At 44.8% G+C, this 21,947-nt stretch overlaps 1 protein-coding gene across 3 annotated transcripts in view; it reads left to right on the top strand.

Moving 5' to 3' along the window:
• Nucleotides 1–21,407, top strand: part of LOC142955154 (zinc finger protein 516-like) — a 45,132-nt gene extending 23,725 nt beyond the window's left edge. For 2 of the 3 annotated variants that reach the window (XM_076096544.1, XM_076096543.1), the window contains exons 2-5: nt 3,205–5,504; nt 8,475–9,833; nt 13,499–13,603; nt 17,606–21,407. In XM_076096544.1, the coding sequence (XP_075952659.1) occupies nt 3,761–5,504; nt 8,475–9,833; nt 13,499–13,603; nt 17,606–17,817 (3,420 nt within the window). In that variant the 5' untranslated portion in view covers nt 3,205–3,760 and the 3' untranslated portion in view covers nt 17,818–21,407. Of the gene's footprint in view, nt 1–3,204; nt 5,505–8,474; nt 9,834–13,498; nt 13,604–15,832; nt 15,904–17,605 lie in introns of all 3 variants that reach the window. The other variant, XM_076096545.1, reaches the window with a different exon arrangement.
• Nucleotides 21,408–21,947: the final 540 nt, after the last annotated feature.

Raw genomic sequence — 21,947 nt, 5'->3', positions numbered from 1 at the left:
GAGAGGTTTATTAGCTGGAGGATATCAATGACAATTTACAAAGTGGACTGTTCTTGCTAGCTTCAGGAAGACACTTTATCCAGTTACTGAACCATGTTGGCCTTTCAGAGAGCTTTGATGCCTCTCTTCTCTTTTCTGATGACTTCGATGATTGCTAATATTTCCGTCTCTCCTGGACAGTTTCTCCTTCCATAAGCCAATTTGTCATTTTTCTCCTCCCCTTTTGCCTGTATAGCCAGGAGCCTGCATTGTTTCCCTTCTGGGGGCTAATCTCATTACATTTCAATTTGCACATGCGACTGTCTGGTGGCTTACTGTTGAATCCCCCCCCCCTGCCACCGGCCCTGCTGACCCCCAATTAGCAAGGCCATTTAACAGGAAATAAGATTATTATCCTCTGTTTTTAGCGGCAGAACTGGAAGAAACCACTAAGTATTAATGAGCAACATTAGGATGTGGAGACAGAGAGATGGAACAGATGGAGGGAAAAGCCAGTGGATGGATAGATGGGGTTGGACGGATTTGTGTTACTTATTTTTTTGACTTATGTCCATCATCACCCGATTGTCCACCACGCCGTGTGCTGGATGTAATTCCCTTAAGCTCTTGTTCCTCGTTTAAGTGGTACGTCACAATCATCAATCTTCTTTTATCTTTAATCTGTCTAATAAAGCCATAAACTCATAAATTCAGATAATTCACTTGGTCAGATTTGATGTTTTTCTACTTTATAAACAGCTTGTGGGTATCTTATGTAACCGAGGCACCTGAATCAATCCCACCAAACACTGCACCTGCGCAGACATGATGAATGTGAGCTGTATATTACACTAAGAATCAAAATGGTGTTAAAATAATTAAAACTAAAAACTGCACACTGCTGTGCCGTCTCATGTGATTGCACAAGGCACACAGATCACAATGATAACAATGTTGATTCTATTGCGTGCAATAAACATTGTAATACTTTTAAAAACAAGACTAAAAGAGTCTACTGCATGCTAGCAGCTCTGTGAGGCTGTACTTAGGCACAGTGGTGCTTTGAGCTAGATGTTAAAGCCAGCACGTGAACATGCTCACAATTACAATTCCAACATGCAAATGCTGAGCAGGCATATTGTTTACCACAGTCACCAGCTTAGTTTAGCATGTTAGCATGCTAACATTTGCTAATCGGCACCAAACTAAATGCAGCTGAAGGTGATTTGGGTATTTTCTCATAAACCGAATTATTGGACAAATTAATATTTTCACCTGATGATGCCTCGATATGAAAAGTCAGGAGATCACTGACGTGATTATTCATTCCGGAGGTGACATTAATGTCCGTACCAAATTTCATGGCAATCCATCCAAATAGTTGAGACATTTCACTCGAAACCATAAATGTGAACCTCGTAGTGGCGCTGGAGGATAAGTCAGGGATCGTTATTCATCCTGTGGGACATATGAATGTCCTGCCAAATTGTATGCCTATCCATCAAGTCTATGTAAAGTGCAAACTTTAAACTGATGGTGACACTAGAGGAAAAGTCAGGGGGGATCACCAAAGTCATCAGGATTCATCCTCTTGTGGACATGAATGTATGTAGAAGATTTTAAGGCAATCCATCAAGTAGTTCAGTCTGGTCCAAAGTGGTGGCCCAACTGACCGACAGAACGTCACTGCCACAGATGTGAAAGTCTAAGAGTTTTCAAATGCAATGTAATGGCTGAGACAGCATTGTACTCGCTAGCTGGGAGCCTAAATGATAGCACTCCAGGAGGAAGCATGGCGAACCATTGGGGGCGCAGTGATTTCAATAGCATAAATCCTTCTAGATAGATCGGTGGCTCTGGCGCAGGGTAGTCATTTCGAGTCAGTGTGAGAGTTTAAGACATATGATTGTTCTTGTGCTAACTTCCCTGCTCCACCACCTTATCCTCTTATGATCATGATCAATTATCCACTTATAATTAGAGCCTGGCAGTAACTCAGCTTATGGGCCCTGGCACTTTATATAATAGCCTGTAATAATGCTGTCAGTCACATTTCATACAGTCCACACTTGCAGGCTCTAGCATCTGCTGAAAGTAATACTCCAGTCAGAAATATGTCATTGTAATCAACAACGCTGTAACAGAAAGGGGGCTTTTGTAATGATATTATCGATGAGCTGAGAAAGAGAAAAGAATGAAGACGTGATTAACCTTGGGTGATTCTTGTGAGAAGATTGGGACTTTGCAGCAAGAAATAATACACATAAACTGTTGGTGAAAATATGCAAGTTATTCCACCCACTGAAGGAAATTTATGAAGTATGAAATTAGTCAACACCGTGTTTCTGTTTAACTCTCTACCCGACCCTGTTCAACTCTAGTTTGAGAAATAGAGCAAAGCAAACCGTCTGAAGAGCCACTTCCTGTTGTGTACTTAAGATCCCTGTCATGTGACAGTGTCAGTTGAGGCGGGTGGTTGAGGCCAGTATGGGGAGGGAATATGGTAGCACTGCTGATCTTGCTGATGTGAACACAGCCCAACCCCACCACCCCCAACCCCCGCCCACGCACGCTGATTGTGTAAAGTGTCAACTCAGCCAGTGTGGCGTCAGAGCCCCAAGCCCTGCGCGAATCATGCACAACCAGGACACACACACACATACACGTGCATGGTGGTGGTGCACAGTGTCAGCCAGAGATACATTGTGGACATGATAACACCCCATCTGCCCTCCATTTATACTGATGTAAATCTTTTTTAGGTCAATTTAAACTCATTTACGTTACAATGGATTTGGAGGTTTAGGAAGGAGTAGTTGGAGTTGAAGGAGTTGGTTATCAAACTCATTGATTTTGTATATGAAGTGAATCTAAAAACATTTTCATTTTTAATCATAAGTTGCTTATGTGTTAGGGTTTGCAATTTTACTCCAAAAGCACAACTGTACATGTTTCTAAAGACGTCATGGATTGTATTTTATTTCTGTTTAAGTCTATGTGATGATCCCCAACACCAGGTTCTACTTTTTAATTCATAGCTTACTACACAAACAAATGCAGATCTCCCTTATGACACATGCAGTCCACCTCCATGCTGTAGCTAGCTGAGCCAAATGTGTCTGAAAACTGAACGCGCCTTTGAATTTTTGCTTTACTCACATGTTCTTTGTCTCTTTTCTCACCTTCCTCCCCACTTTGTCTCTTTCTATCGTGTGTCTTTCTCAGGTGAATGATATGGAGTACGTGCAGGCCGCGCTATAGAGAGCTCCCTGTTACATGACCTGGATGCTGCTAATGTGCGTAAAAACTGAAGAGAAGATAATAAAATGAAGGACAGAAGTGTGGTGGAAAAGTAACACTGATGAAAAGACCCTTCGAAACCTCTGTCAACCGACACAATGACGACCTGGAATTAAGTGAAAACCCTCCCTTTATTTGGACAAAGACTCATTTAGCATGAAAAAGAGTTTACATTTTACCTCTTGTGACTAAATAAATGATACAGCTGCATGTGCCAGTGGCACTCAGATAGTTTGAGCCACTGATTCATTGACAGTGCTTGATGAAGATGGATAGATGGTGTTGCATCCAGTAACCGGAGAGTGCTAAATGAGCTGCTGTGTAAGCAGCTTGATTTCTGGATGATTGACGGCAGATAGCATTTTAACTGACCAACAAAGGCACGCCAGACATCCCTAGATGTGCAACTGCAGATAGCAGTAGTTTGGGGTTTTATTGAGCTTGCGTCAGGCCAGGTAGAAGGGGTAGTTCAGTTCGTACAATGAATCGTAGAGACAGTGTGGAGGTGATGGAGACCCAGGCGGGAGGGAAGGAGAAGCTGGTTGAAGACCAGGTCCAAAACGAGGTTGACGGTGAGGACGACAAAATCCCTGGGGCTTACGACTGCAACGTCTGCGGACGCAGCTTCCCGTTCCTCAGCTCCTTGTCGCAGCATATGAGACGCCACACTGGTGCGCGCCCTTACAAATGCCCTTACTGCGACCACAGGGCCTCTCAGAAGGGCAACCTCAAAGTTCACATCCGCAGCCACAAACTGGGCACGCTCTCTAGCCACCACTCCAATGAGGATGAGGAGGGTGTTGCTGAGGAGGAGGAGATGAGCGTTTCAGAGGGTCTCGACGGAGGTACGAGTCCAACTAAGAGCAGCTCAGCCTGTAACCGGATGATCAACGGGGACAGTGGCGAGGAGAGTCGGAGGAAAGTGCCTGGGAGGAGCCTGAAAAGAGAGAAGCTTGTGACCGACCAGAGGCCTTACTGTTGCCGCCTGTGCGGCTACGAGGCCCATCGAGAAGACCAGCTCCTCAGCCATATTGAAAAGGTCCACATAACAGCAGACACAGAGGAGGAGGCCACTGTTAAGGAAGAGGTTATGCCCGAACCTGATGTCGCCCAACCCCAGGGTGACGGGACCTTCCCCTGTGAGACCTGCGGCCAGGTCTTTACCCAGGCCTGGTTTCTTAAGTCACACATGAAGAAACATGCAGGGATCCTGGACCACTGCTGTCGTATTTGTGGAAGGCGGTTCCGGGAAGCTTGGTTCCTCAAATCGCACATGAAAACCCACAACACCAAATCCAGGTCACGGTCAAAAGTAGATTCCGCTGAGCATCCGGCCACCATTAACGACGTAGCCCAGGATCCGGAAATTGCCACTTGCTCCATAACATCCATCTATCAAATGTGTTCCAAATGTGGGAACCTGTTCCCCAACAGAGATAGTCTGAGGGCCCATGAAAAAATCCACAGTCTCAGCTATGGCAAGAAGTCCCAGAGCCAATGCAGACTCAGTGACGATGAGGACTCACCAGCTGCTAAGAGACGTTTGATTGACTACTTAAACCTCAAGCCTGTTGAAGAAAAGACCCTGAATGAAGAAGAGGTGAGTGAGAAGAAGATGCTAGGTCAAAGAATCCCAGAGCTAGATCCAGTTTGCAGCTACCAGGCCTGGCAATTAGCTACGAAAGGAAGGGTTGTTGAGCCAGTGGAGCCGAGTTACAAGGCCTCCTATGGGGGAGGAAGTATGGGGGAGGAGGCCCTCGCTGGAGCTGCTGTGGTTTTTGAAAAGGAGAGCAGTCGTTATGTCCTGCAAGGTCAAGAGAAACGCAGCTCGGGCCGACGCAGCAACTCTGGTTTGGGAAGCCACGCTTCTTCAGGGGACCGGACACCAGAGAGCCTCAGCGACTCCGAGTACCGGCCTTCGTCTCGCCAGGACCGACGGCGACCATCGTCCTCCAAGTCCAACGAGTGCTTTGAGTGCGGGAAGGTGTTCCGCAGTCGTCACCAGATGATCGTCCACCAGCGGGTCCACAGGAAGGATGGAGGACGGGCGTCTGTGGGTGACAAGGACAGAACTACAAGAGACGACCGATGGGGCTCCACCAGTGATCCGGAGTCAGGCTCCCCTAGCAGGCCCAGCACCCCGGGGTACGGAGACTCTCCACCAGCCTCTACCCTGGGAAACCAGGCCTCAGAGATGGGTACCGCAAACTCTGGAGAGATTGCAGGTCGGTCAAAAACTTCTGTCTTGTTTTTATCTTGTTTTATCTTGACATTTAAATGATTATCTATAATTAAATAGATACTGAAGAATTTGATGCGGGTAAGTATTAGTCTTTTGGGAATTACAGCTTACTTTACTGTTTGTAATAGGAAAATGTTCCAGCTATGCAAAGAGATAAATGGTATACACACCAGTTCACTAAAAGAAGCACGCTCTGCAGCATTTGTATTAGCAGAAATGACTGTAGCCCTTTTCAAGCCTCCCACTCGAGGCCCCTGCCTCTGTCACTCTGTAGTAAACATCTGTTGATGAAATGTGCTTTGTGTAGGTGCAGCTCCTCAGCTCATCAGGCTCTGTGGAGTGGGAGCTGGAGCCACCGTGTGGCAAAATGTCAGAATAACATCTGACTTCAGCTCTTTTATAGAGAGGCTACTCACGGATACTATCAAAATGTGGTCAATAAACTTTAACGGCCACCGAAAAAATTCTGTTTACAACAGTGCAATTATTTTGTATCACAGAGCAATAAGGCTCACGGTTAAGTGGAAGTTTGCGCCTTTCAGTGGCATGTCAGTAGAGGAGAGGGCATTTTTGGAATGCCTATCATTTTTTTCACCTCCACAACCAATAAACACTGCCGAGCAGAAAAAGAAAACCTACCCATGCAAGGGCAAAACACCCATAATCACAGCTGAAATATGTTAAAAGGAAGGATCCCTGTGTAAGCAGCCCGTCAGAGCTCTCTGGCTTTTGTCTTTTTAACTTTCAGACTCACTGAAAAAACACTGTTTGTACAGGTTAGGATAGTGGATGGCTACGAATTGTAGTGATAGCCTCCATTCCTCCCTGTTAGTACAGACATTCAAAAATAGCAGCAACATTTCTTCGGGCCTGATCGAGCTGTGTGCTATTTCAGGTCTTCCTGTCTCAGGAAACTCCCCTCACCCCCCCCCCCCCCCCCCTTATCTGTGCATGAATATGTCTTTTGCTCTCCTTTTTTATGTCTTTGCCATGAAAATCTGTCTGCATGTTCCCTTTGCTTGTTTTTTTCGATAACAACCAATTATTAGTTATGAAGCATTATAATAGTCCTGTACTCCAGCAGTTAAAGGCGTGGTTAACTTATAATAATACATATACTGTATATTATTCACTCTCTTCCAACCCACATGCACCCTGGTGTCTGATTTCAGAAATTGCATTTGGGACATAGGATCTTTTCAGCTCAACATATACACTATGTACAAATGTATCAGATACAAAACTTTGCAACGTCAAGGGACATTGTAAAATGAGATAGAATCTGATGCATTTCTTTTGATGAAATGTATTTATATTTGTGACAAAGCCAGCCTATGTATACGTTTTAAAGAATTCAGTGTTTACCAGACGAGTATTCTTGTCGAGATGGCTTCTGTCCGTCCGTCCATCCCTTTTTCTCCCTGTCCCCCTCTGACTCTTTCCTAATCTCTAAGGTTACCTCCTGTGACACTTCCACTGTCACTCATCCGCTCTTCTTACCATTGAGCCAGCCAGGCTGGCCGACCGACGTCTGAGGGATTGGTTATTTATAGAGTCACCTCCCGATGGAGAGGGAGGCAGGCAATTGGGAAAGAGACACTCAGAGGACGCTATAGTTGCGAATACTCTGATGTCCCTCACAGCTGTACTTTTTGTGGATGTAGATGATAAGTGACAGTGTGCAGGCACATACCAACTTCAACAAATCAGTTCTGATTCAGGATTGGACTTTCTATAGAAGAGCAATAAAATATTTTGAGTGTGAAGCTATTTATGATCAGGTTATTCAATTCTTTGACTTTTTCAATAACAATAACTAAATAACAAAAGGCCGATAGCGGCCTGATAAACAGGACACACCAGTCTAACTAGCCGCCCCACTAGAACTGCACAGCACCAGGGCCTCACCTTGGCAGAGTTTGAGCTGTGTGTGTGTTGGCTAGTGCTGCCAGCAGGAAGCCAAATGAAAAACAGATTGCATGTTACTGGTGTTATTGTGAACAAGAGGAGTAGTGGAGAGTACCATAATGTGATACTTACAGAGTCTGATCTGTTGGAGTGTGTGCATGTATGTGCGTGTAAGATGATAGAATGACCCAGACTCTGGCTAATTTGAGGGTTTATGTTCAAAACCTTTGGTTTTAAACTTGGGGATTACTTTACATTTAATAACCTTTCACTATGAATACAACTTCTTCTACTACCACAATACCTATTTTTATTTGTATCTTTATTCTCTTAATTCCTGAACTGTAACACTTTGGGAGATTTAAAGTGTCCCAGGGACAACAGTAACATTCACTTGTAAAGAAAGACTGGTCACAGACGCCATCTTGTGGGGAATTCACAGAGCTGCGCTTCAGAAATCAGGAAGCAATATTAGTAAACAATGAATTCTTTACAATGATTAAACCAACTTAATAAGCTTTATAACAGCCCAGTTGTTTAATTTGTCAGACTGTGTTGATTCAACTCTACTGTGCTGTTTAATATCATGGTGTAATTGTCTCGCACCATATGGACCATAATACATTACCAACCATTACCATAGTGATGGATCAACAACTCTCTGAGACATCTGAACATAATAACTATTACAGCATCATTATGAATCATTGAACAAACATCAAATCCTTAAAACGATATCTAATTGATGATGGATATAATTATTCATTGTTTATTCTTCTGTTGATATGTTTATTGTGCTTGTAATAGTAGAAGTAATAGTTTTATTTCAGGATAGGTTGAGATGAGGAGAGATATGGAAATACTGGCCAATACTGCAGCCTGGTGGCTGTTCAGCAAACCTACATCTGGATGTAACAATATGAATCTGGCACAGTGAGCTGGAGTAATGAACTCCGGTTTATAGCTGGCAGTAGGGAAGAGTATAATGTAGATCATTTTCGTTGCAGTCATTGACCTTTCTGTTGTCTTTCCTTTTTCCCTACAGATGAGAAGCCTTACATCTGCAGCCTTTGTGACTTTGTCGCCTCAGAGTTGCAGGCCTATTTGACTCATGTTCATGTCCAACACCCGGCTGCCCCCAGAGACAGACCCAGCCCCATTCCCAGCCCCGGCTCCAGCTCGGACAGAGGCACCCCAAGTGGTTATCCTAAGCTGAAGAGAGCTCTTCTACAGGGGTTGAGCAACTCTGCGTCCCCCCCTGCTTACCTTTCAGCTCGATCCTCCCCGCTCAATCCCGGCCTGACTCCCGTGGATCTGTGTGTGAGGGCTGAGGGCTGCAGGGGCATAGCCACCCTAACCCAGGACAGGAAGAGCCTCCCAAGCCACAAGTGCTCCTTCTGCTCCCACTCCACCCGCTACCCAGAGGTGCTCTGGATGCACCAGACCGTGGCTCACCGCATCAACAGCAGCAGCTCCAATCTGGCTCCTAAATGGGCCCTGAAAAACAGCTCCAAGGGCTCCAGGGATAACTCGTTATCCTCCAGGAGACGCACTGGTCCCCCGCCAGTCCTGGAGGGGAAGGAATGCCCACCGCTGCCTCCACTGATGCGTGCCCAACGTACCCGACCCCCAACCTACTCCAGCGAGGTTCTGAAGAAGAGCAGGCCAGCCAGTCAGGCAGCCATGCCATCATCATCATCCTCCTCTACCCCATCCTCCTCGTTCTCCAGGGGCTCCTCATCCACCTCAGGCGCCCAAGCTGGGAAAGTCCCAGTCCAGCCAGGCAGCAGCAGCAATAGCAGCAGCAATAGCAGCAGCAGCAGCGTCAGACACACGGAGGACCAGAGTCATCAGTCTCGCTTCAGACCCAAAACGGATATGTACCCTCGGGGAGGCCCATTGTCTTCCTCCAGCTCCATGGAGAAGAGCACTGGCGCCCTCTCACGTTCCTCAGCCCCAAGCCCCAGCTCTGCTACTGCGTCCCGGATTGCTGACCGCTACTTGATGCCCCAAGAGGGCCTTGGCTTCATGCTGTCCAGCAAACACGGCCTAGCAGAGTACAGCCGAGCTCGGGGTTCCCCTCATCAGCCGCTTTCCAACTCCCACGGCCAGGGCCGGGCTAACACGACGAGGCCCAGCACCATCACTCATAGCTCCACAGCAGGACACAACTACGGAGCCTCCCAGGCGCACGGGGGCACCCTGGTGAATTCTTCCTTGTCCTCCTCCTCCTTCTCTACATCTTTGCCTTCCGAGGCTCGCGGAGATGTGAAGCAGGAGCCAATCGCGGAGACACCAGAGATGCCAACTGACATCCTCGGCTTCCTCAAAAACTACAACCCCCATGAGCTGGCGTCCCTCTACCACCGCTGGGGTGCAGCCAATGCACTGATGGATCCCACTGGTAGGGACCAATTACAATTTTTGTTCAATTCGTTGATTTATATACATGAAAAAAATGTGTAGAAAACCCAAATTGTGTTTTTTTTTGTTTAAGTCCTTGTAATACCATCGTTGGGAATAGGAGAAAGTCCTGTTAAATCCCTCGTCATCAGGATCTTTGCTTTGGAGAAAATGCCAAATGTCAGGAGTTGAGGAGAAATGTTTTCCAGTGTCTTAGCATTTGGTTTTGAGCTGTCATGAGTAAAATGACCTAAACTCGACAGGCTAAACCAGGAAAAGACACGAACATAGATCCAAAACGTATGAGCCATATTCAATTAAGCGTGTGTATTTATCCTCTCTAACACATGCCGACTCCCTCTCTCACACTAACTCGCCATCTGGCAGAAAGTGATTGACGGACACACGTACTGCTCGATTCTGACAAGCTTTTTGAATAATGAAGAGGAGATGGGCACGCACCCGTGTGCTTTACACGTTTGTGGGATGTGATGTATCTGGGGCAGCATGTGTGTCCGTGCATGTGTGTCCATATGTGCTTGGGTTTTGAGATGCAAAATGAGTGTGTGTGTGTGTGTTTTGCTTTTTCTAATTTCATGTGAGAGACGTGAGAGAACCTTTGCTACTCTCAGGTCTGCGAGGCATGCCTAGTCTCCAGCTCCACTCTCCCAGAAAGCTGTCACAAACTGTTTAGGTCAGGGCTCTGCCTGACGAGAGACTCTCACAGATGCGAATGGAGGGAGGTGAAAACGGAGCGAGAGAGAGGGAAAATAAGAGGCAAAGAGAGAGATGAGACAGAATAATTACCCCACCAGCTGCTTTGGAAATGGTCATTACCGAACACGCGTATTATTTGCCCATTTTCGGTTGTGTCTCTAAGGTCAAGTGGGGCTGTATGGAGCCAGAGGTCAAAGACAACAGCCCCAGAGCAGACGCGTGACATCGCTGTCACCCGTCCAGGCGCATATCGTCACGATCCGCCTTAGCCCTTTGAGTCACATGCTATAAAGTGACCTTTTTTTGAGCAACTGAGTCTTTCTCCCATTTCTCCCTGTAATATGTGTACGAGTGTGTGTGTGTGTGTGTGTGTGTGTGTGTGTGTGTGTCTGCTTGTGTTTTCCGTCCAGCTCTGTCTTGTCTTTCATTAGTGCATCAGTGAGAAGGGCTGGCGGCCCAGAGTAGAAGTAGAGTATCCAGAGGCCAGCAGTCGGGCTGCCAGAGACACTCTCTGTCACCTCCTCCGCCTCCCTGTCCTCCCTGTCCTCCCTGTCCTGCTGTGTCCCTCCAATCCCCAGCACTTTCCACACACACAAGCATGCACACAACTGTTGGGCACTGCCCAGGTATATGCCCAGCATTAATGCTGTGGGTGTTGATGATGCCGGGGGTTCGTGTCGTAGGAATCCCCCTCACCGAAAGCACCACCAAACCCCCAGGCCTGTTATCTGTCAGCAGGAGAGGTCACAGGAGTGCACGTGTACGTGTGTGTGTGTTTCTGTGCATGAGTGTGTGTATTGGTAGTGGTCGCAATGACATGAAATGGATCCAACTATCTTTGAACCTAAAACCTTCTTTTCCTCTGTGGCTCCAGCTGCTCTGACCATACTCACACAATCACACAATCACACACACCTGAAAACATGATTATAACATGACCGACAGGTCCTTCAATTGTTATCTGAGTTATAAAATGTAATATTTTAAATACAGTCCGCTTTCCTCACCAGGTAACACCATGTTCATTTGCTGAATGGCCACTCAGTATGCCTTTTGTCTGCTTTATGAAACACAGTCGGGCTTCATGTCCCTTAACAATTAACTTCCTGGTGGGATTTTTCTCATAGTGCCTCATTAAAGTTTCAGAACTTTTACTGACTGTGTTGAGTGAGATATCATTTGGTTTTGCCTTTTTTAGTTGTTTTTAAAGTCTTAAAGTCAAATTAGTTAACAGTATTTGTTTTACATAGACAATATACAATCTGATCTAACCTAATCTAATACAATCTAATACGGATCCATTTGAATTCAAATGTTTGTTTTTATTCCAAAAAGAAACATTCTGAACGAGACATTTCACAGTTAAAAGAAAATCAACCTGGATGTGCTCTCTAGTGGACAAATTATGTAATGACACAACTTTGCGTTTTTTGATAACAGTATATATCTTCAACAAGCTGATATCGGCTGATATATATGGGCCTGCTGATGTATTGGTTTAGCTCTATTCAAAAAATTGAAATAAAGTTTTACATTTAATTTGTTTACCTGCAATTAGCATAAATATGTTCTTGTTAGGCATTATAGTATTGAAACAAGAAGTGCAAGGTGTGCCCAGGTGTACAGTTACTTTGAGGAGGTTTTGATATCACGTGAGTGTCATGATATTAATTTAAAATGCAGTTAGTTCATCTCAGGTAGAATAACTTCAGTGAATTGTTGCAATAATACTGGATGGTAAATGCATCCAGTTTGCATTGTTGTATCCGCTATGAACACTGAGCAAGCTTCAAGAACATTCAAAGGCTTGCATGAACACTGAGAGGGCAAGAAAGTAAAGCAACTTATCAACAACGATGTAATCTTTTCCCCGCCTCCACTAGGAGACCGACTGAGAGAAAAAATATTTCGGATTTCTCGTTTACACGTGTCATGTCTGGTGATAGGATTTACGAGATTTGAAGTCATCAAAATTCAACAAGTTTCTTTTGCCATTTATTAAGGCCATTAACATGTAAATCGGACTTGTGCATGTAATGGCAGTGTCATTGTGTCATTATGAGTGTGTGTGTGTGTATGTGTGTGTGTGTGTGTGTGTGTGTGTGTGTGTGTGTAGCCAGTCCATGCCTCACTTTCCTCCCTCGGACCAAACACACGCATATACAACTCTTAAAACACACACACACACACACCTGACATGTGACACACGGGCAGCGGAGCGGGCACATCACAGCCGGGGCGTTTTAATTGCCTGTAATTTATGCAGTGTGTGTGTGTGTGTGTGTCTGGCTGTCAGCCTCTGAGATGATGCTGTGTGACAGCTGCAGTCCAGCCCCTGGAGCTAGCCGCTCATAATGACACATTAGACATACTAATGATGCCTGCATGCGCGAGTCCACTACTGACGCTACCCACCTCCACCGCTGCAGCCAAGCTCTGAGCTCATACACGTACACCCACTCGCTTTCTGCCCATTACTGACCTTTACGCCGTCATTCAATCTGAAAGCGTCTTCCGCCTCGGAATAAACTGTTGCTGATGTCCACCTTTTTCTAAGGTGGACATCCTCGAAGAAAAAGTCACATGTGAAATATCACACAGGAATACAAAGCACACACTAGCCTTTAAATGTGAACATGTACCTTTTCTTTACATTTTCCGTAAAATATTGGCAAAATATGATCTGCTAAAATAGAAATGGGTGTAGCCAGAACGAAATACTGATACGGAATAATATTTAAAGGTTGCTTTAACTCACCAGTGTTTAAAGAATAGACTGCATTTGATCCATATCTGTTTTGACCACTAATATAATGAACCTGTGATTGAACTGTACTGAGATTTGCTCTGTGGTACCTTGCTTAATCGTATGTTTCTCTGTGTGTGTGTGTGTGTGTGTGTGTGTGTGTGTGTGTGTGTGTGTGTGTGTGTGTGTGTGTGTGTCATCAGGGATGCTGAGGTCTCTGATGCGGCAGGGACAGTATTTCTGCCATGAGTGCGGGAAGAGTTTCAGTCAGCCCAGCCACCTGCGTACACATATGAGATCCCATACAGGTAAATACAGCCACAAGACGGTGACACACAAACACAGCCACAGGAACACAGATTACATACGTACGCGTACTTCCAGAGGCTCGGTGGAATTAATGGAAACACCTGACAGAAATGCGTTCTAAATCACAACTTTAAACCCTTGTGCTTTGTTGAAATCGGCCTTACCTCCTCATTTTTGGGATCACATAGACTCCCCCTGCTGTATGTAAATAATCATAATAATAATTACAAAATCAAGCAATTCCCTTTGATGTGTTCTTTCCTTTTCTTCTCACCTTATTAAAACCCAATATGTAGAAAGGTATTTAAGCAGCAACCCACAAAATGAGCGTGCACATATGACTAAGGTGACAAAACACCAAAATGAGCATGACTCATTATCTTCAAGCAAATTCTCTGCAAATTAGGAGAAGCCATGACGTATCAAGTATGATGAAACAATGTTAGGTATGTTTGTTTTTGTGCTAATATAGGGCCCTGGGTCTCCAGGACCCCAAACAGACCAATTGAGTCCTTTAACATTAGTTTTCAATGTCAACACATGCAGTAACCCCCCCCCCCCCCCCAAACAGCAAGAGTCACAAAAACTGTAGAATTATTTAAAAGGGCAAGGTATGACAGACATAGACGAACAACCTCAGCGAACAAGAAACAGCAATGACAATTTAGCATACCGTACGTAAGAGCAGTCCTGTGGAGCATCCTCCACTATTATTCATGTCTCACTAGATGTTCCCACTTTTTTTGGCCACTCCTTCAACAGTCATTCCCGCGCCACTTGTGCACGCACATCATCATCCCCCTGGCCGCTATTCATTCACCCAGAAACACTCACATGAGATATAGAGAATATATGCATGGGGATTCACATTCTCGACGATATTTCATCGTCCGACTCTCCATACGTCCGCTGCGTCCCCTGCATTCTCCAAAATAAATCAAAACAGATCTTTTTTTGTTCAGTTGAGTGTGACAGCCAGTCTGTGAGTCCCTTCACCCGCCCTGGGCTGGGCAGCTGTCTCTATTTTTTAAACTGAAACATGATTTGCTGCGGATACTGACCTGTGACAAATTGTATACATTATTAATCACATGTCAATTAGAGAGATGGAATTGCGCATTCTAATGAAGCAGAACAGCATTTGTCCACGCCAACCTTATGAAACCATTTGCATGCATCCCGACGCCATTTACGAAACAGCTCGATTTAGACATCCTGCCTTTTCCTCCACTTTCTCCATTTCCTGTTTACTTTTCCTTAGTGCACTTTAATTTCCTCTCCTCTTCTTTTTTCCTCCCATCTCTTGTTTCCTCTTGTCCCACCGTTCCTCCTGTCCTCTTCCTCTTTCATTTCATCTTTTCTCCTCTTCCTCTCCTGTTTCCCGTCATTTATTCTGCTCACCTGTTCTTTTCCTGTCTCATCTCACCTGTTCTTTTCTACCCACCTATTCGGTCTCTCCTCCCCTATTTCTCTCCCCTTTTCCTTAATTCTTTCCTCTCATCTCACCTTTTCTCCTCTCGCCTGTCCTTCTCACTTTTGTCTCCTCTCCTCTCCCATTTGTCTACCTTCCTCCCTCTTCAATTCCCCCTTCCTCCTCCTCCTCCTCCTCTTCCCTCTCCCGTGCTGTCATGTCCATCAAGCGGACCCGGCAGTGATCACAGTAGACAATGAGATAAGTAGCTTCTTTATAGAGAGTGTGAATGATATGTGGCACAGCCAGTGATTCTAAGTGACAGAGGCCAAATGGTAAGTGATGCAGCGCTCAGCTTCCCCCCAAGCCCTGCTCTAAACACACACACACACACACGCCCATGCATAGGGTCTGTAAACACTCGCAGAAGCTGTAATTAATGTTGTCACCGACGGTTGTCTTCAGCATGGACGTGCACACGCAGAAAAGGCCAGCCACCCTGAGGCCTCTATTAACATGCGTCATATTAAATCACTGACTTGCCTCCACCAGGTTCCATCACCATCATCGCCGCCATCATCATCATCACCATCATCACTGCCAGCTCCCCTCTATTAGCAAGGGTGCTGGTGGCAAACGCTAGTGTGTGCGGGGGGGGGGGGGGGGGGTTGGTGGTGGTGGCGGTGCAAGGAGAAAGAAAAATGCTTGTGTGGATCTGGTAGAGCTTTTAACCGAATGCCCTCCTCCCCTTCCTCCCCTCCACCTCCTTTTCCTCCCCCACCCCCCCCTCCCCCCATCCTCCTTCTCCCGCCAACAGTTGGGTTTGATTTTAACGGACTCCACAGAGGTACTGACGCTCACACCACCGCTTCTGAGGCTCCCAAACAAGTATGTGGCATGATGGCTAACCACTGGGCCCCCTCATCGCTTCTGCATGTTTCGTATTCTTAATGTCTCACCTCCGCATGTGTGTCTGTGTCAATCCCGCACCCCCCATCCTTTTGTGAGCATTTCGTTTCGTTCTTTTTCATGTGTAACAGTCACATGTGGCACTCTCTGCACCTGGCATTAACACCTGGCATCCTCATATGCTGCTGGATCACACCTGACATTATTGTGTGTATCCAGTATACACACCGCAGATGTCTTATTGAAAAAAAGAAAGAAAACTTTTTGGTCTTAATTACACTTGAAGGGTTATCGGTTATTTTAGTAGGTGAGGAAAAGTCACCAGATGCTTGTAAATGTCACTTAAAGCTAGTTTGTCCCCATTAGGGACCAGAAAAGTGTAAATGGGTTTTAGCACAAACATGTAAGAAACTTAAAGAAACACATTCCCCGTAGTTTCTTTAATGTCTTTAAAGAGTTGTTAGAGTCAGTCATCGAGACAGAGGAGGAGCCGAGGAGTAAATCTGTTCTGCTCTGACATTCGGAGAGAGCCGGGTTCTACACGCTGCACCTCCATCTTAATTAATCACACACACACACACACACACACCCACACACCCACATAGGACTCAGATTTACCGCACGCGATGAATGATGGGAGCAGGCGCGGCGGAGGGGTCCAATTAGATGTAGTGTTGACGCTGCTTTACGGTGACGATAACCTTTATTATAATGTAGTGCACCGGTCCCGTCAGCGATGTTTCCTCGCAGGACGATGTCGTGGAGGTTCTCGCTTTCTTCTCACGTCTCGCCCTCACCGTCTCTCCAGCTGTTTGCTTTTTTTTTTTTTTTGCATTTTGTGTGATTAATTATACCTTTTTTAGTTTTTATCTCTCTCTTCCTCAACCCCCCCTACCCCGCCAACCCCCTCCTCTTCTTTCTCTCGGTTGTGTTTCTGATGATGTATGATAACAGCTATATTTCCCTGTTTCTTCTTCAGGGAGAAGGGTGCGGGAGGGGCACGGGGAGTCATTTGTTTTCCTGCTTTGATACTCTTCCATTTATCAAAATGATAATTAGGTGCAATTAAATGGCAATCTCATTTGTTTTGTTCAGGTGTGTGCTGCTGAGTTTTTTAAATTATTATTTTTTAAATATTTTTGCCGAGGCGTCTGTGCCGTTGTAGGTCAGTCTAATTAGAAGAGAGAGTACGGGGTGTGTGCCGAGTGTGTTTGGAAGGGTGTGTGGGGGCATAGGGTGGTCCGGGTGATTGAGAAAAAACACATGGAGACGACATTAGGACTGTTCAGACAGGGGATGTGTGGCACACTTCTCCAGATGGCAGGAACGAGAAAGGAATAGTTTGTCCATCTGGGTCGGCAGCACAAGGAAGCAAAGTTAACTTTTTAAGTGAAATTAGGTGTAAAAAATGTAATGTGAATGCTACTCTCGACCTGCATAATATTCCTCTATTTCTAGTTGAATGCCACCATGTGTCTATGTTTGTCTGTGTGTTTGCTCGCTTCTCCATCCTGGTTTTTTTGTACTGCAGAGAGTCTCATCCGTGGCTTACATCGTTGTGTCTCGTTTAATCCCCTGTATATTCAAAACTCTCTAAAAAGCCTTGTCCTCTCCTAATCCCATGTATGACGTCCTCTCTGGCCTCTGCCTGACCTTTGAACTTACTGCGTGTGTTCCTCAGGGGAGAGGCCATTCCGCTGCCAGCTCTGCCCATACCGAGCATCACAGAAAGGGAACCTAAAGACGCACGTCCAGAGTGTCCACCATATGCCTTTTGACAACAGCCAGTACCCAGACACAAGGAGCTTGTTACTGAGCCAGGAGGAGCAAGAACCGCTGGCTGCCAAACACTCACCAATGCCACAACAACAGCAACAACAGCAACAGCAGTAGAGACCACTTGATAGACCAGGATCCGGACTTGGGACCAGAGTAGTCAGGGAATCGTACATCCTGAAAAGATCATCGGCCATTCCTAAAAATCAGAGGACTGGAAGTAGGACCCAAGACCCATGATAGACGTTTTGAGCCTCTCCTCTTCACCCATCATCCTTTAATGCCCTTAGAAGAATTTTCTACAATGAAGGCTCTTGTAGTTTTTAATACGAAGCTAAATACAGCAGTGCTCGGCCATTTTAAAATCACAATGTGGGGCTGCGGCAGAGAAGAGTGTCTTATTTACCAACAGGAAGAATTTCTGGTGAAATTCTGCAGTTATGTAGGTGTCGGGTGTGCACACAGCTGAAGAGTGAAATATAAAGTTGTGTCCTCGGCGCGAAAGCTGATTGATCTTTTGCTTCTTTAGTTTGAAGGTTGGCAAAATTAAGCAGATTGTGTGTAGTTTACATCACCTTAAAGGATTCTGAATATGGAAGCCCTCAAAATTCAAAGAGTTACCTCTTGCTGCCATTTCGGAGGTACCAACACGTGAAGTTGCCTCGTGCAGCTTTACAAGAAAAGCGAAGGAAAAACTGAACTTGAATGCAACTGCTAGCGTTTTAATCAAGGATTGTTGCATTGCATGGCTGCTGTAGTTGCCTCCCTCTTTCCCTTTCTTTTTTCTTTTTTTTTAAAGCTTTATTGTATAAGAGTTTGTGCATTCCTCAGGACACCAATCATCAGAGATGAGATGAGAGAGAAGATGCTCTGCAATTCCTCAACAGACAATTGACGCGTTGCAAGTTCATTTTTCCTCGGGGTTCATGAAGATGAAGACGTGCATTTGTCTGCGTGTGCGTGTGTGTGTGTGTGTGTGTGTGTGTCTGCATGCACGTGTGTGTTAAACTCACTTCCCTCCACTCCACAGTGAAATGTTAGGAGTGCAATGACCACTCTGAGGCTGTGTAGCGGATGATTAGAAGGACAGAGAGAGAGAGTTGGAGAGAGGTAGGTTTAAAGAGAGAGAGAGAGAGAGAGAGAGAGAGAGAGAGAGAGAGAGAGAGAGAGAGAACGCTAATGGGGGTGTCTGCTTTAGTGCTCATTAAAAAGAGTGTGCGTTTTTAATAGCCTATATAAATGAGCGTACCATTTTTATGGTCATTCAATTATTGTCAATTTAAGAGGAAGGGACTGAGTGGAGGCAGTTTTCCTCCATAACTCCATCGCATTAAGGAGTGTTTCCGACTCCGACACTTCTGACTTTGAGTTCGACTTGACTTCAAAACAGCGGGGATGACGGGAAGACGCTGGCTCAGCTGTGGATTGCACAGATAGATCTACCAACCTGTGCGCTTGCAGAGGAGAATATGGTACTGCAAGTGTTAACCAGCAAAGATGCAACTTGATTCCATATCGCTAAAGGGCAACACTGACTCTTTGGCCTGTTGGTTTTTATGTGATGAACGCTTTGATACCAAAACCTACCCAGTCTCTCTGGTTAAAATGCCTGTCAGCAGCACATCATACCTCAGCATCAATGTAACCTGATTCAGAAACAAACTTCTGCTCCACAATGTTAGGTTTATTTTCTAATCTTGTAAAATGCCTCTGAAAGTTATTCAACTTAAACAATTTGAGAATGGAAATTCAGAGCCAGGCTAGCTGTTAACCGCTGTTTCCAGTCTTTGTGCTAAGCTAAGCTAACAGGCTGCTTGCTGTATATTTAGTGGAGAGACACATGAGAGTGTTATCTCAGCAAGAAAACGAACAATCTTACTTCCCAAAATGTCCCAAACTCTTCCTTTGAACAGATAAAGCAGACATATTAATTCAGCATGTCCGTTGTGTATCAGCATGCACGTCCGACATAGCGAACAACCAGAGACGCAGAGCTGATTTTGTTACCAAAGCATTTAAACACACTAATGAGCCACACTCCCAATACTGTCGGTCTAATTTCTTGAATGGAGATGTGAAGATTTGCATTCTGGGAGGGAAAGAGTGAGGAGGTCAGAGAGACAGACAGACAGAGAGCGGCCAGGAGGTCAGGAGGTCAGGCTTCCAGGGAGCTCAGGTATGATAAGACGAGATGGAGACGTTTTGAAGCCTATTGAATTGTCGAGCCGTCACAGCCTTAACACAGGTGTGTGTAAGAGTTTCGCATTTATGCGTGAGTATGTGCATTCTTTTCAAACCTCTCCATACTGTATGAGAGGTTGACTAACTCCTGTGTACTCCTTTGCAATGAAAGCCTGTTTTTAAGTCCATAGGCTGGTGTGAAGCCGGGACTGTTCTTTGCTAGGAGGGGGGGATGCTGTTTTCGTGTCCTGGGCTTGGTTTTCTCTCCTCAACGGCCTCGACACGTCGGGGAAAAGAGGAAGAAAAGCAGGGCAGCTGAAAGCAGCTCAGACTTATAAAGCAAGAGTGGAACATGTGGAGACATTTTTTATTTTTTATAAGCATAAAAATCCAAATTTCAAAACAGTTAAAGATTACGGAGCAAACAGAGTACTGTACTTCCCATCTATTCTGAGACCTCAGCAGTTTTTCCCATGATGATGAAATGGTTGCTATACCAGTGGGTTGTTGAGTTATGCATACAGCGTTGTGTGCTTGAATATGCCTAATAATACACAAATGTGTATATTGAAGGTGTGGGTAGTGAAAATACTTGAAACGGATACTCTAGCCTTCGAGGTAGTGTAGTACTAATACCAATGTTGTACAGAATTCCCTTTAAGATTAACTCCTCAGTTATGAATTTGTACTCCGAAGTGTGACTTAGAAAAACTATGAAGCAGGAGTGACTGTATATATAAACTGTTTATCTGTAATCCACTCTTACCAAACCCTTATATACAGCGGTAGAAACCAAATGGCATTACTAGTGCACTTAGACTAGGTTACTGCTTTAACCGTTCTCCTTTTGTCCGACTCTAGCTAAGGTTTCTTTACGAGTGTCTTTTTAACGGTGCCAGCTAACACGCTTCAATGTCATTTCTGGTTTAGAGGCTTTTTGTTAGGATGATTCCATAGATATTAATGACAAATGATTTGTTCTTTGATGGCTTTTTTAGCTCTGTTTCCTCATTGAAAGTGTGATAATGCTAGGTGCACCAGTGCTTACTTTTTCATAAAGATGTAAGAGTGTGTTTATTGTCTTTCTCTTTGCTAAACTGTAGGAGTTGTTCAGTAGCTAGTCATGGCTGGCCCTCCCAGAGGGGCTGGCAGGCGTTGTTCTTTTCTTGCGGTTGGGTTTTTATCATGCTTCTTAAGTTGTATTATTTGTGTCCGTATTGCTTTTTTTTATTTGTTGTGAACTTCATGATTAATTTACCTTAGAAGACATTATTATTCCAAATGTATTTGGTTGATATCTGTATTTATTATCACTTCAAAAAGGATTAGAGGACAGAGGCAGACAGGAGCGTTTGTTTAATTTGATTTCTCCGGGTTGTTTTTGTTTTTATACCGTGTAGTTTTCATGCCAGCAACCGATGTGAAAGCTCTACCTCGTCTGAGCCATTCTCAGTTCTGTTACACTTTTGTACATCATTTCAAAAAGATGTAATGTCATGTCCACAATAAAGACACACAAAATGGCACCTGTTGGCAGTGTTTCATCTGGGTTTGCTTGTTTGTATAAAATCTACCTCAGCAACTGTGACTGAACACGTCCAAGTTTAGATGAAAAAGCTTCAAACAGATTAGCAGTTTGCAAATGTTCTTTTTTTCCCTTTTACTCACACCACTGATGAATTTACAAACAACCAAAAAATGCACCATCTCTTATTAAAAACTGGACATATTTCAAAAATGATTTTGTGTCACTCATACAACATATTCTTGCCACAGGCACTCACTGTCGTCAGATGTTACCGTCAGCACTGTGCACACAAGCTGTACTGGCATATCAATCCTAAATATTCATGTCCACAATTCATCCTTCAGTACACAAAAACCTGCAACAAACTTTGATTTAGCTATAATTTAGGTTTAAAATGAATTGATACACCCTAATGTTACCTATGGTTAGCATTGCCACCTTGTATAAAGGCAGTCACGTGTTTAAACTAAATGGGGCTTTAATGTTAAAGGGCGAGTGTGTAGGATTCAGTGCAAAACTGTGGTAACGCCGTTCACCC

This window comes from Anarhichas minor, unplaced genomic scaffold (assembly GCF_050575085.1).
Source record: "Anarhichas minor isolate MPS153535 unplaced genomic scaffold, ASM5057508v1 ptg000022l, whole genome shotgun sequence".
NCBI lineage: Eukaryota > Metazoa > Chordata > Actinopteri > Perciformes > Anarhichadidae > Anarhichas > Anarhichas minor.
Note: the sequence above shows the minus strand (reverse complement) of the source record. Positions and strands in the feature narration are given on the sequence as shown.